Below are 12,905 nucleotides of genomic sequence, written 5' to 3' on the forward strand. Positions count from 1 at the left end.
ATATATATGTGCCCTCTCTCTGTCAGTGGCTGTGTGTGTTGCTGCTGCTTCTGTCACATCAGATGTAATGTCTGTAAAACACTGATCTAACCAGAAATCAGCCCAATAAAAACAAATAAATGATTAAGTTGCTTATTGCTTCATCAAATAAGAGAGAACAGTGAAAAGCTGTTCAAAAAAGATTATAAATGTCTAAATGTCTAATACAAAAAGTCCCACTGGTTTGTTCTTTACTCTTCTAGACATGTACATCTATTTGAGTCCATTTGACTACCTTCAGTCCTGGGCAGTCCATTAAACAGCCACATGTTTACTCACCACACACTTTAATAATTCTGAAAATACTTCCTTTAAACCACTTAAATACCCTTGTATACGAATGCATTGCTCTTGGACTCTTCCAACATGAATCACTCTTGCTCAATGGGCCATTTTTTCTTACAGATTATTTATATATTATATATATATTATTAGAATTATAGCTCCTCCATTTATTCCAAGGAAAAATCACTGTTTTGTTGATCCACACATATGTTGGAACTCTATTATGACTGAGATGAACACTCTGCGTTGCTATAGAGCCTTACGTCCCGAGGTATTTTACTTTCTTTGTTTCTTTTTCTACATCCCACAGGACATCCTCTGTCTCCTCTCTATTGCCATGCCCTTTTCTCTCCTTTCTCGTCTCTTTTCTCTTGCTCATTTATTCCTCTTTCTTCTACTTCCACCCCTCTTTCCACTGGCTTTCATTAAAGTCCATCAAATGTCTGTTTCTCTCTCTCTCTCTGGCCCCTTCCTGCTGTTTTGGTCTCTCTCCGGGCTCCATGTGCGACCTTCATCTCCCCTATCTCTTATTCCTTATCGCTCCTTCCTTCCTTCCTTCCTTCCTTCCTTCCTTCCTTATTTCCTCTTTTTAAAGAAGTCTCAATCAAAGACAACAAGCGTGTGTCTTGTTGTGAAAAGTTCCAGCATAAAAGCAGCCAGGGATAGATGGTTTAGAAACTGCAGTGAGCGGAGTGCTCTCTGCCGTTGGTTTTTCCTGCGACTATCACCACATCACGAGGGTTGAAAAAGCTCAGAAATGTGGCATTTTTATGCGAGTAATAAAGGATTTATGTCAGCTGCAGGCTGCCGGCTGAGCAGAGGAGGGCTGGCTGTTTAATTCATAAGATGAAACTTGGCTGAGAGTTGGATGCGTTTCATTTATCTCACTGCTACAGCCCATAGTCTTCAGAAAGAGCTAATGAGTCTTTCTCTCACACATACACACTCACACTCACCCGCACACAAGAACTTGTGGGTGAAAGCCAGACACCAGATATGAATACACACACACACACACACACACACACACACACACACATGCACACCTACAGTCCATACGTGTTAAGCACACACTGATGTGTGAATATTTTGGTCAGGATGAATATTTCAGCGCTGTTGTAGATTCAGATTGAGGTCTCACTGTCAGACTGTCACTTTCAAATCTTTCCTCCTGAATCAAAACGAGAAGAAGTGCTTCATTGCTTCATAGTCGAGTGACTAAAACCAAGACATCTAGCTTTAAGAAACCAGTTACGTTTCCTAATACTGCTGCTACATACTCTCAGCCTACTTAACACGGCTAATGCTAGTCTTCAGCTGAGGCACTTTCCCCCAGAGCTATGGGCTACTGCTAAAGCTACAACTACAGAAAGTAGTTCAAAGTACAATCGTAGACAGTCTCTGGCCTCTCGTGTATCTCTGTATGTGTTCATGCTCTGACTGGGCAGATGGCAATACTAATAGTGCTACAAATACTCCTTCTGCTAAACTACTGCTACTGCTAAATGTACTGCCAAGCAGCAACCTCTGTAACGTGCTAAAAAGTAATTCCTTGAGAGGCCACTTGAGGATGGCTACAGAACATTTCCACCTGCAGAAATAAACATGTTTACAGCCTGGTACAAAAAACAGTTTTGGTCTCTGTAGCTAATTTCCCCGTTCATGACAACTGTACTGAGGGTGACTTTATATACAATATTATATCAAGGCTTAAAGTCAGTGTAAAGGCAATTCTGATATTTCACAACACATTAAATATGTTGAAAATAGTTGCTGAAAACATGTGAAAAGACTTTGAACGATATATTACTGAAATGTGGAGTTAGAGGTTCAAACAGTTTTTCACCAGTTTTCAGTCCAGGATTTTGTGGGCGGTCCTTAAAGGGTGGCTCGATGACACGTTGAGGCCACCCTGAGCATACCCCTGCACCCCTAACAGAGATAGAGATGAATTCATCTCGCTCAGAGTGTTTCAAAGTTAGTCGTGTCATTTTCTGAACTCATCGGACACGTTTCAGACTCCAGAGGACATGCCCCCATAGTCCTGGAGCTGAGAATACTGCTCAGTTTACCTGATTCTGACGCCCAATTTTTAATCGTTCAATTTTTTCTTCTTCTTTAGTCTAAGAAACTAAATTTATTCTGACTTTATACAGACTTTAAACTTATGCAGGATTAACAGTGTGGCCGCTTTGATCAACAGGTGGGTCAACCCAGGTGTCATTCAGCCCACCTAAGGTAGTGCTTTAGAAACTTAGGTTGACGTCATTCTTTATACAGTCATTGGGTACTGCTAGTTATACTGACACTACTAACATAACTGCACTACTGCAGTTAACACATTCAACCATACTACTGATTTCCATGTTATCTACTGCTGCTACTAATGATACTAATAAGGCTCTTGTTACTACATCTACCACAGTTACTGCTATTGATACTACTGTTATTTTACTGCTACTAACTGCTATTACTATACTGTTGTAAAGTTGCTACTGCTAGCACTATTTCTACTGCTTTTCCACCTAATTCTTCTAATATTAATGCAGGTGCTACCCATATTACTAATACTGCCTCAACAAGCCCAACTGATAATAATGCATCAATAATGTATCAGTATTGATCGTGCTATTGGTATTGGTACAGATTACACTGCTGTCATTGCTCATAAAGTATGCATGTTCACATCACCATCGTACTTTACCCTTCAGTGTTTGACACAAGCATCAGATCCAGGCCTGTGACATGTTATTACATCTGATCCACATCGCTTGTGTGTGTCAGTATTATCAGTGAGTCATCAGTGTGATTATACCTGTCAGAGATCGTGTGACCGCACTCTCGTACAGAGGAACTCCCTCTCCGGCATTATTGAACGCCTTCAGGGAAATCACATAGTGTGAGCTCGGCTCTGAAAGAGACAGACAGGGAGAGAAAAGGACATTCAATAAATACAACAGACTACATTATCATTTCAAGATATAACTGTTAAGATGATTGATGATTTATATGTTTTATATGTTTATTATATGTTTCAACAATATATATTACATGCATATATATGCATTTTAGTGTTAAGTCAATATGGTAAGTGGGGAAAATTTTGTTTGATTTCACCATGAAATCACTTCTCATATGATTAATATCACAATCAACCTTAGAAACATGAATGTAATGTTTTCTGTGAAGATCATACATGTTTTATAAATGAAGGTTTCATTCCTAAAGCATGTGATACTTTTGACTTGAAATGTCTGTTATTGTTTTGTTGAATAATAATCACTTATAATGCATCAGAAATTCATCAAATGGATGACAATACATCACACTTGTCGCAAAGCATGAAGCTTTATGATGAAGCATGTATTAATATGGATGCATTAAAATGTACTTCACCTTGCTAAACACACACACAGTCATAACTTCATCTGTTATGACACTGTAATACCTCAACAATCACCTGTAGTAAGAAGTCATAGTGTGCTGTGTGTACAGGTGCATATAAGCAGTCATAATGTGTTGTTTATATCTAGCCAAGAGCATCCATACAAGATACTTGAAGTTATAATTCATTATGAATCACATCTACATTTTTTCATGACTGTTCTGATACAGAGCATCCGAAAGCATTATGTGTGCATTATTAATGCATCATAATTCATTATGAATGCATTACAGATGTGATAGAAAGTGTTACTGTTACTGATACACTCATTATACAGCAGGAGTGTCTTTTGCTGGCTGGTTAACGTACACCAGAATCATAGTTTCCCTTCAAAAAGGTGACTTGACATAAATCCTGCTAAATGACGGTGCAGAGAAAGTTGTCTCTCCAGGTTTAAAGGAAGTGACGTCCTCTGCTCTGTTCCGTCCTGTCTGTCACATGAAGATATGATATCTGCAGACTTGTAAACTGATTGCCATGCAGCCCATCATTGTTGTCGTTGTTGCTCTTGATGTGATGATGTTGCATGTTCCCTCCATGTAGTGTCAAAGCCCCACATCAGTTAAACAAACACGCCCCGCTCCGCTCCCAAGACGCCTCGCCGTATGAATTAATGATCACTATGAATTATAAATGGCGTGTACATATGTGCGCTCGCTCCCACGTGTGCATGCAGCACAACGGCTGGATTTTATTTTTTCATTACTCTTCCATTATGAGAATTTTCATCCACGTATAAAAAATTCACCCAATTTGTTATTGTCTTCTTTGGCATGCAAATTGCGCGTTGCAGTCGCTGGGGAGGATGTTTTCTCTTTTTCAACCTCTCACAATTAGATTTCCACCTCAAGCAGATTTCTTATTAAATTCTTTTAAATTATTGATTGGAATTAAATGGGGATTTCATCATCATAATGAATTAATGCAACAGGGAAGAGCTGTGTCAATATTGGCACTTTTCGGAGGAGCAGCGGCATTTATGCTGAATGAAAATATCAAATATTGGTGTTGATAGGTACATTAGAAATGTGAATTTATGGAATATTGAATTATTTCGGGGGTAATAAGACTGGGATGAAAGAGAAGCTGAGAAAAAGCTTTTGACTGTGATAGAAAATATATCTATGATTAATCTTCAGCTCATTCCTCCCTCTCTCTGCAGGTGTCTCCAGCTCGGAGGAGTGCTGTGTTAGTGTTAACCCCATTACCCCTCAGCCATTCTGCCCTTTAGCAAGGCACTGAGCAGCCACAGTGCTTTTTAAATTCTCAGCGAGGTGCCGACTTGCTGCAGCACGAACAGTCCACTGAAAAAAGTCAAAATCAGGTCACATAACTTCTTCTCCCACATGCTGTTTGTTCCTCCGGAATATATTTCCAGACCTTTTTAACTCAACTGTAGAGTTCCTAAACCTGAGACCTGAACCCGCACCTTTGACCCCAGTCCTGACCCACTGTGACCTTTTATCTGTGGAAAGTTTATTATTACAATAAAAACTGAATTTTTTTTTTAGTCCAATTTCAGACTAAAGGCTGAATAAAAGATTCAGTACTTCTCCACCAGGATTGGGTTGCCACCGGGGATCTGTGGAAAAAGAAGGGACCCTGTGCAGGTGGTCCCATGCCTGGGGGACACAAATCAAGCGGCAGGTCTAGGGGTCTGTCCCCATGAGAGTTTGAGACCCAGATACTTCTTTCCCTGCTGGTGAATTTTTTTTGTGCTGATTTCTGCTTCCTGTGCATCAATTTTAAAATCCTCTACCACTCTCAACATGACAGTAACTAAGACTAAGACTAAGCGGACAGCCCACCATGGTCGACAGAAAAGACCGTTTTCCTCTGACAGGACTGATCCACTCGTGGTTCATCTACTATTCAGATCTGTATTTTGACATTTCTTTTTACATGTTGAGTTGGAGGTATTTGAAAGCATGTTACAAACTGTTCCCTGAATTGAATAAAACTTTATAAATCAGTACAGGTCCAAAATCCCCAATAAAATCTTCTTAGAAATTTTCTTGGAAATCTTAGTTCTAAAATCCTGACTATGGTCCTGCTGTGACCTGACCTGAGACCAGCAGCTCTGTTTTTGCCGTTAATGCTAATGCAACATTGACCACACTCGCTTGCAAATACGAAACATTCACATATATTTGAACATTTCCAAACCTGAACCCTAACCAAACCGAGCGTGATGCTTTAAACAGCAAAATGGCCTCAGGCCTCCTGGTGTAGCTAACAATACATGTCAAATACCGGACCACTGTTGACCACTTCATGGTCAACTCAAAGTGATCTGAAGATGTGGGTGGTGTAGTTTTTTCCCTGTTTGATGGAGCACAGCTAGCAGCTCATCATAAAGTGTGGAGGCAGTGTTTCTGTAGCACACCTAGGTTTTCGATGGAGTAGTATCTCTGCTTGCTGTCCACTCGGACCGTCTCGGCGTAGGGACTTCCCACTCCGTAGCCGATGATGTAACCACGAACCAGGATGTTTGGGCTGAGGGGTGGAGTCCAGGACATGATGATGCTGTTGGGCAGAGGTCTGACGTGCAGAGAGCTGGGCTGGTCGGGTACCTGACTCTCTGCAAAAAAACACAAACAATGAAACATCGCACCACAGAACAAGACAAAAGAGGTGGTGGACATGAGATCTCAGTACTTCTCTGGCCTTGACTACGCCCCCTCCACCTCCACCACCAGCACTTTTAAAGTTAACCTTGTTACCAGCAGCAGTAGCAGGTACTTAGAGCAATTGGGCTAACAGATGCTAACCCTGTTAGCTGTGTATTAAGCCCTAATAAGCCCTGACACTTTGTGTTATTCCTCAGCATCAGATTAGATCAGATTAGCGTGCTCTTGGTCCTCGAGGGGAGACGCCTCATATAACTCTATTGAGTGATAATCCATTGAAATGAGATTTGCGTGTCCCTCTGTCCCGGTCTGGAAACACAGTTAGCATGGATGTGTTTGTTTTTTGTTTTTTTTATCTCAGCAGCTTCCTGCTGACCAGGACGTCCAGGACTCCTCTGAGCTCCAGCCTGAGGTCAGATTTTCTAATTATTCTGTTAGAAATCATTAGATGACCGAAGCAAGGAGCTGCCAGACGTTTGTGTCTTTGTTTCTTTATCTCTCTTCATCCACGACTCTCTCGTTCTTTCAGTTTCACTTTCTCTCCAGCGGCTTCCTGGTTTGTTTCTTTCTAACTTTTGTAAAACTGTCAATCTTCTTATTAATAACATGTCATGAAATATGCAAAAAACTTTCTACTTTCGGGTCTGTTTGATGATTTTCTTCTGTAAAAAGTCTTTGAGTGTTATAAAAAGTGTTATTTAAAAAGTATGTATCATTATTAATAATACTGAAATTAACTTACTAAACTGTAAAAATTTGTCTGGAGTGAATTATATTGACTACCAAATCTCATGTCTTACTGTCACCACTGTGACATCGTTTTGGTTCAAATCGTGTGTTCCCACCAGACTTTGTTAACTTGCTCAGATTGGGTCATTTTTCCTTGGTTGATGTGTTTCTTAATGTGTAAATATGCTATGTAATTAAATTGTTTCCCTTTAGGCTGTTTGCACCGGATGATTTATTTTGAAAATCCACCTGATTCTCTGGGCTGTTGGCATGTCTGACTTCATGCCAGCTGATGCTGCTCTGTGCAGATTGACGCAGGCTGCAGCCAAGGCACACATGTTGAATCTGTGCCTGGTGGAACTTAGCCTTTACTGTCCTCTGGCACTTTATCTTTTTCTCCTACACATTTTCAGTGTTTATTACTGCACAGTATTTGTCAACAGTTAAAACAGTTCTCCTATGAAAACATATTTAATATATTTACAAATGTGTTTGATTTTCTTGTTATTGATTATTGTGTTAATGTTTCCGTCTCCACCTACAAGTCAAATACATTAATAAGAACTTAAATTCTAATTACATTATATCTGTCTAGTCTTCATGCTGTACTATTTCACCTATTTATATACTGTATTATTAGCCTGTATGTGTTTATGTTGATAAAAAAAAGTTTAGAATTATTGTTGTTATTAATGAGGCTTTTATTTTCTATTATTATTATTTTTCAACAAAGAAACATTTATTGATATGATATGATGATGGCCTCGGCACAGGTGGAAGAAGTAGCTGAAATATCTCAAGCTTCAGGCCTCGTTAATGTGACAAATTGTTAGACTGCAATTTATTTTGTAAATAGTTTTTTGATAAATTCAGCCTATTATTGCATATTAATGCTTGCAGTTTACTCAATATTATTTTTTTATTTAATTCTCACAAATTATTTTGGTGAAAATTGTCAGTTATGATAAAGCAGACCCCCTAGGGGTCACGGACTTGGTTGAAATCTACTGTCCTATATTATTGAATAAACTATTTATTCAATGTTTATATGCTGTTTATTTCTACAGTATCATTAGTTGCCTCGGCATACTTCATGGAAACACCATCACTCAGTGTTACACTCAACATCTTCTTTTCCTCTTCCCCTCCTCCCTCCGACCTTCCCCTCTCTCCTCCCCTGAGGCGAATCTTCCCTCCATCTATCCATCTCAGCCCTTAACTGGTTAAATATTTATGTGTGTTTTGGGACAGTGGACGTATTTACATGCTGTTGTACAGATCTCTGCTATAACACACACATACACACACACACTCTGTTCTTACCATCCAGGTCGGTCTCAGGCGTCTCAGCGGAGTACCACTCACTTGCCGGACCTGTCCCGTTGGCTGTCATCGCTGCTACCTGGAAACTGTACTGAGTGCCCTTCTCTAGACCTGGAGGGAGAGAGAGATGGAGAGGGAGCTAGCATCTCATTATAACTGACAAAATCTACCTTAATTGTTTGATGTGAACTACACAGTCGTCTATGGTTACTATAACAACAGTTTTAATAATGTTATTAAAGAGGAGAAATGGAACAAATGAGGGTTCCAGGAGTTCCAGTCCTGACCTGGAACATGCTTCTACCTTGTGACTTGTAAAAAATAAAAAGACTTTGTCCTACTTCTGTGACTTTAAAGTGTTAAAATACTTAACAAACCCGCAGGTCCACCTATCTCACCGCTCTATTCAGAATGCCTGATATAATGAAATTCAGTTTCTTATTGTCAGAGACTAAAAAAGGGAGTGATTACTGCTGACAGCCAGGCTCGCAGATCAGATTCAACACACACATAAACACCTGCCACTGGGGGATGAAATCCTGTGCAGACAAACGAATAAAGATAACCATCAGTGGAATATAATGAAAAGGAACATCAGTTTCATTTAAATCCTGCACACCTCAAATTAAAATAATCGCTAGTGGCAGTTTGAATGCACACACGTGTGTGTGTAAAGATCTAAGCTCATGCAAATGCTGATTTTCTCTCGCAGAGGAAAAAAACACACCGAAATACGTGCAGAAGAAACAGAGCAGACACACGTCCACTATGTAATCCACACACACACAGCCTCCTTTCTTTGTTAGCTTTATGACCGTCACTCAAAACTTTTTTATGTTTACAGTCTGCTTATATTTAGGCAGTTTTTTTTTTTTGTTTTTTGGGGGGTTTTTTAGAATCCAAGTTCTTGTTTTGTAGTTTGGTGCCAGCAACAAAACAAAACAGGATCCAGTTTTACCAAATATATTCACAAATGAAAATGAAGGAAATGTTTAAAGAGAATTTTTTTTTTTATGTTCAGCTGAAATAGTTTCTAATATATACAGTATTTCCTCCTGTTATCAGCAGTTTTAGGATAGTATACATTTGTTTTGGGAAACTAAATATTCAATGAAAATTACCTGAACTACTTTTTCCAAACTAATTTTAATAAAAATAAATTAAACTTCAGAGCCTCACCTGTGAACAGGTACCAGAAGTTGTTGGGTTCGATGGCCTCTTGAAGTACACGTCGGCCATGTATTCCTGTCTTCCTGTATTTGATCTTGTAGGCAGTGATGATGCCGTTCTGGGTGCTGCGTGGAGGTGGCTGCCATGCCACCTTGATGCTCTGAAAGATAGTATTGAGAGAGGAAACTGAGGACTGCAGGCAGGCAACAGTTAGAGATCATTACATAAAGTAAAGTAATTCTAGAGAAGTATTTATGTTGAAAGAACATGATTGAGTTTTTTACATGAGACTTGATGGAGAGGTTCTGATTTAAAATAACTTCATGTTTCCTAGCAGCAGCCACAACATGTGGAGTGCCAAGAAAAGGCAGGCCATTAGTGTGCTCAGAGCCTATAATAAGGATTCCTGTTTAAGAGGAGTTAAGATGAAGAAAATATACTTCCATCCAATCCTTGCTCACAGCCAGGCAATTATGCAAGGGAAGACAACTTTGATAATTGAAATGGTTAGAAGGACAAGTATAGCTGACTGTCATCTGCATAGAAATGAAATAAAGTGTCATTCTGTTAAGAAAATGGCCCAAAGGAGGAAATAAAATTGGTCCTACAATAGAGCCCTGTGTCACCCCATACATAGATAATGCATGAGAGGAGGTGACACTAGTAGACAAATGAAATGTTCTGACAAGTATGAACAGAACCACTGGATAATAACCCACTTTGCCAAATCAAGATCAAGCAGAACCAGCACCAAGCATTCACCTGCACCAGCCTTCATCAAGATATCACTGATAACTTTTACAAAAACAAGTGATTTCAGACAATTTTCTCTCTGGCTTTTGATCATAAGGCAAACTTAGAAACTGGTCTATACTTGCTATGATCAGAAGTATCAGAACATCTTTTTTTTTTTAGAAATTGATGGACACTAGCAGTCCTTAAATAATTAAGAACACATCCAGAAGAAGATCTATTGATGATGAAAAGCAGCAGTCAAGGGACAAAGCTATCAGAACCTATTATAAGAATTAGGTAAATAAGGTATTATGCCCAGTGGACTTGATGAAGTTGTCTTGGATAGTAATTTCCTTAAAAGTATGTACAGTATCAAACAGAGGACAAGATAAAAGTCAGATACAGAAGTAGAGAGGTGAATATTTGATCAAACATCTAGGTAAACTTTTTACAGTCTACATTTGGAGTGATAGGGACACCAGGAGAACCAGGGTTGACTAAACGATCAATGGTCTTCAATAAGAAACTAGACTTGTGCTTGTTAGAGAAAGGTTTTGTCTTACATCTTTAATTTCACTGTTATAAATTTGCAATAAAAATTTCATTTGCTCATAGTGTACTGGGAGCTTTTTATCTTATTTATCTCTAAGCCAGTCATACACATCTTTTTCAGGATGCTTTCATAATCTAAGGTGAGAGTAAAGATGATTTGAATTCAGATGAACGTTTTAGTGGAGCAACATTATCTAAAGCATCTAAAGCGGTCCACCCTATATATGGGGAAGCTGTGGCTCAGGTGATAGAGCAGTTTATCTAGTAATCTGAGGGTTGTTCGCTCGATCTCTGGCTCGTCCAGTCCATTGGAAGTGTCCTTGGGCGAGGTACTAAACCCCAAATTAGTGAGCTAATTATTTTCATGAGCACTTTGCATGAGTGCTGTATCGCTCCTGATGAACAGTTGAGTCATCGTGACAAGTGTAAAAACCATTTGAGGGGTTGTTAAAAAAACTCCATTTACCATTTCAGTTCATTCAGCAGGTCACGACGTTGGAACCGGTCAGGGCAACATAACTTCAAGCAGGGCCGGCTATGGGCAATGTGGGCAACTGCCCAGGGCGCATATGTGGCCAGGACCGGCGCTGACTTCAAGTCAATAAACTATTGTAAAAGCAGCTCGCTCATATTGAGAAGTGTACATCTGCTGCTTTAAAAGTAGAAAAATAGATCAAATAAAAAAGTACACTCTATGTGCAGCTGCGCACATGAAGTAGTCTCATTATTTTTATCTAAAACAGGGAAACAGCGCCACCTTTATTCAGCTTGTGGCCACCTCCACCACATCCATAATGATAAGAACTACTATACATGATGAATAGAGGTAAGGTGTTCTCGCTCCTCAAGGAGACGGGCACCTGACATCTTCTGAGTCCTGACCACTCAGACTATGGTTAGGGCTTAAGTAAGCAGCTGTGGTAGTTTCGCTGCGTGTATGTGTGTGTGTGTGTGTACATCACATATATTCCTATCTATCTGTATAAGTGTGCATCTGTGTGTGTGTGTGTGTGTGTGTGTGTGTGTGTGTGTGTGTGTTTAGGTGTGTGTTGCACATGAATTTTAATTGCTTTATTTGCATGCTAACAGCCCACCTCTGACACACACACACACACACTCTCACACACACAACAGATGTTTACTCAGCCCCCAGTGTGCGCTGCTCTGCGAGGCACCTGCCATCAAGCATTCTGCCGATGTACTCAGTATGACTGTGTGTGTGACACGTGTGCGTGTGTGTGTTAGGCGGGCTTACCATTAATAAATGAAGATTAATGAATTAGAATGTTAAAAAAAAGGATCCATCAATCTCTCTCTCTGATGTATGCACATCTCTCTCTCTTCTATCTCCTCATGTATCATATCTTTCAAAGCTTCTCCTCCGAGTTTCTAGATCTGCGACTGACCCTGAAACAATTTCTGATAATACTCTTTAGTCTATGTTCACAGTCGCATTTTGCAAGTTTGTTTTCTGTTGCCATGGTGAAATGTCCAGTAAGAGTGCAAAGTGAAGTGGATTGCCATTTTGTCCAGAACACCCGCAGCTCGGAACCAGACAGCCACTTACACATGCAGAGATTGTATCACACACATTCTTGCATCCGTTGTTGTTGTTGTCATATTAGCACACACACACACACACACACACACACGCTCACAGAGTGATGGTGTGTGTATCCCTCCATCAGCTGTGGTGTAAGTCATCGGGCCAACGAGCAGTTTAAATATTCAGCCAGTGTTGCTGTGACGACAGCCACAGAGGAATTCATTAACATTTAGCTGCACCTGTTCCCTCTGCTGCTGTTCATCCCGCTAATTGATTACAGCAGAACTGATTACTGAGAGAAGGGGGGGTGGGGGCATGCAGAAGGATGGAGGGGGAAGAAAGAAGGGGACAAATTGAATAAAAGTGTGTCGGCCAAATTCCTTCATATACTCACTCACTCGCTCTCTCTGTCTCTCTCTCTGGACGGGGCAACACCGCGCGCTTCATTAAC

The 12,905-nt window shown here is 40.0% G+C and overlaps 1 protein-coding gene across 1 annotated transcript in view; it reads right to left on the reverse strand.

The window, feature by feature from the left end:
• Positions 1 to 12,905, reverse strand: part of dcc (DCC netrin 1 receptor) — a 239,903-nt gene that overhangs the window by 68,325 nt on the left and 158,673 nt on the right. Inside the window, exons 13-16 of the mRNA XM_019258599.2 lie at positions 9,631 to 9,781; positions 8,452 to 8,562; positions 6,156 to 6,350; positions 3,140 to 3,235 (exon numbers count right to left, since the gene is read on the reverse strand). Of these exons, the coding sequence (XP_019114144.2) occupies positions 3,140 to 3,235; positions 6,156 to 6,350; positions 8,452 to 8,562; positions 9,631 to 9,781 (553 nt within the window). The remainder of the gene's footprint in view (positions 1 to 3,139; positions 3,236 to 6,155; positions 6,351 to 8,451; positions 8,563 to 9,630; positions 9,782 to 12,905) is intronic.

Source organism: Larimichthys crocea, chromosome IV, assembly GCF_000972845.2.
Source record: "Larimichthys crocea isolate SSNF chromosome IV, L_crocea_2.0, whole genome shotgun sequence".
Lineage (NCBI taxonomy): Eukaryota > Metazoa > Chordata > Actinopteri > Sciaenidae > Larimichthys > Larimichthys crocea.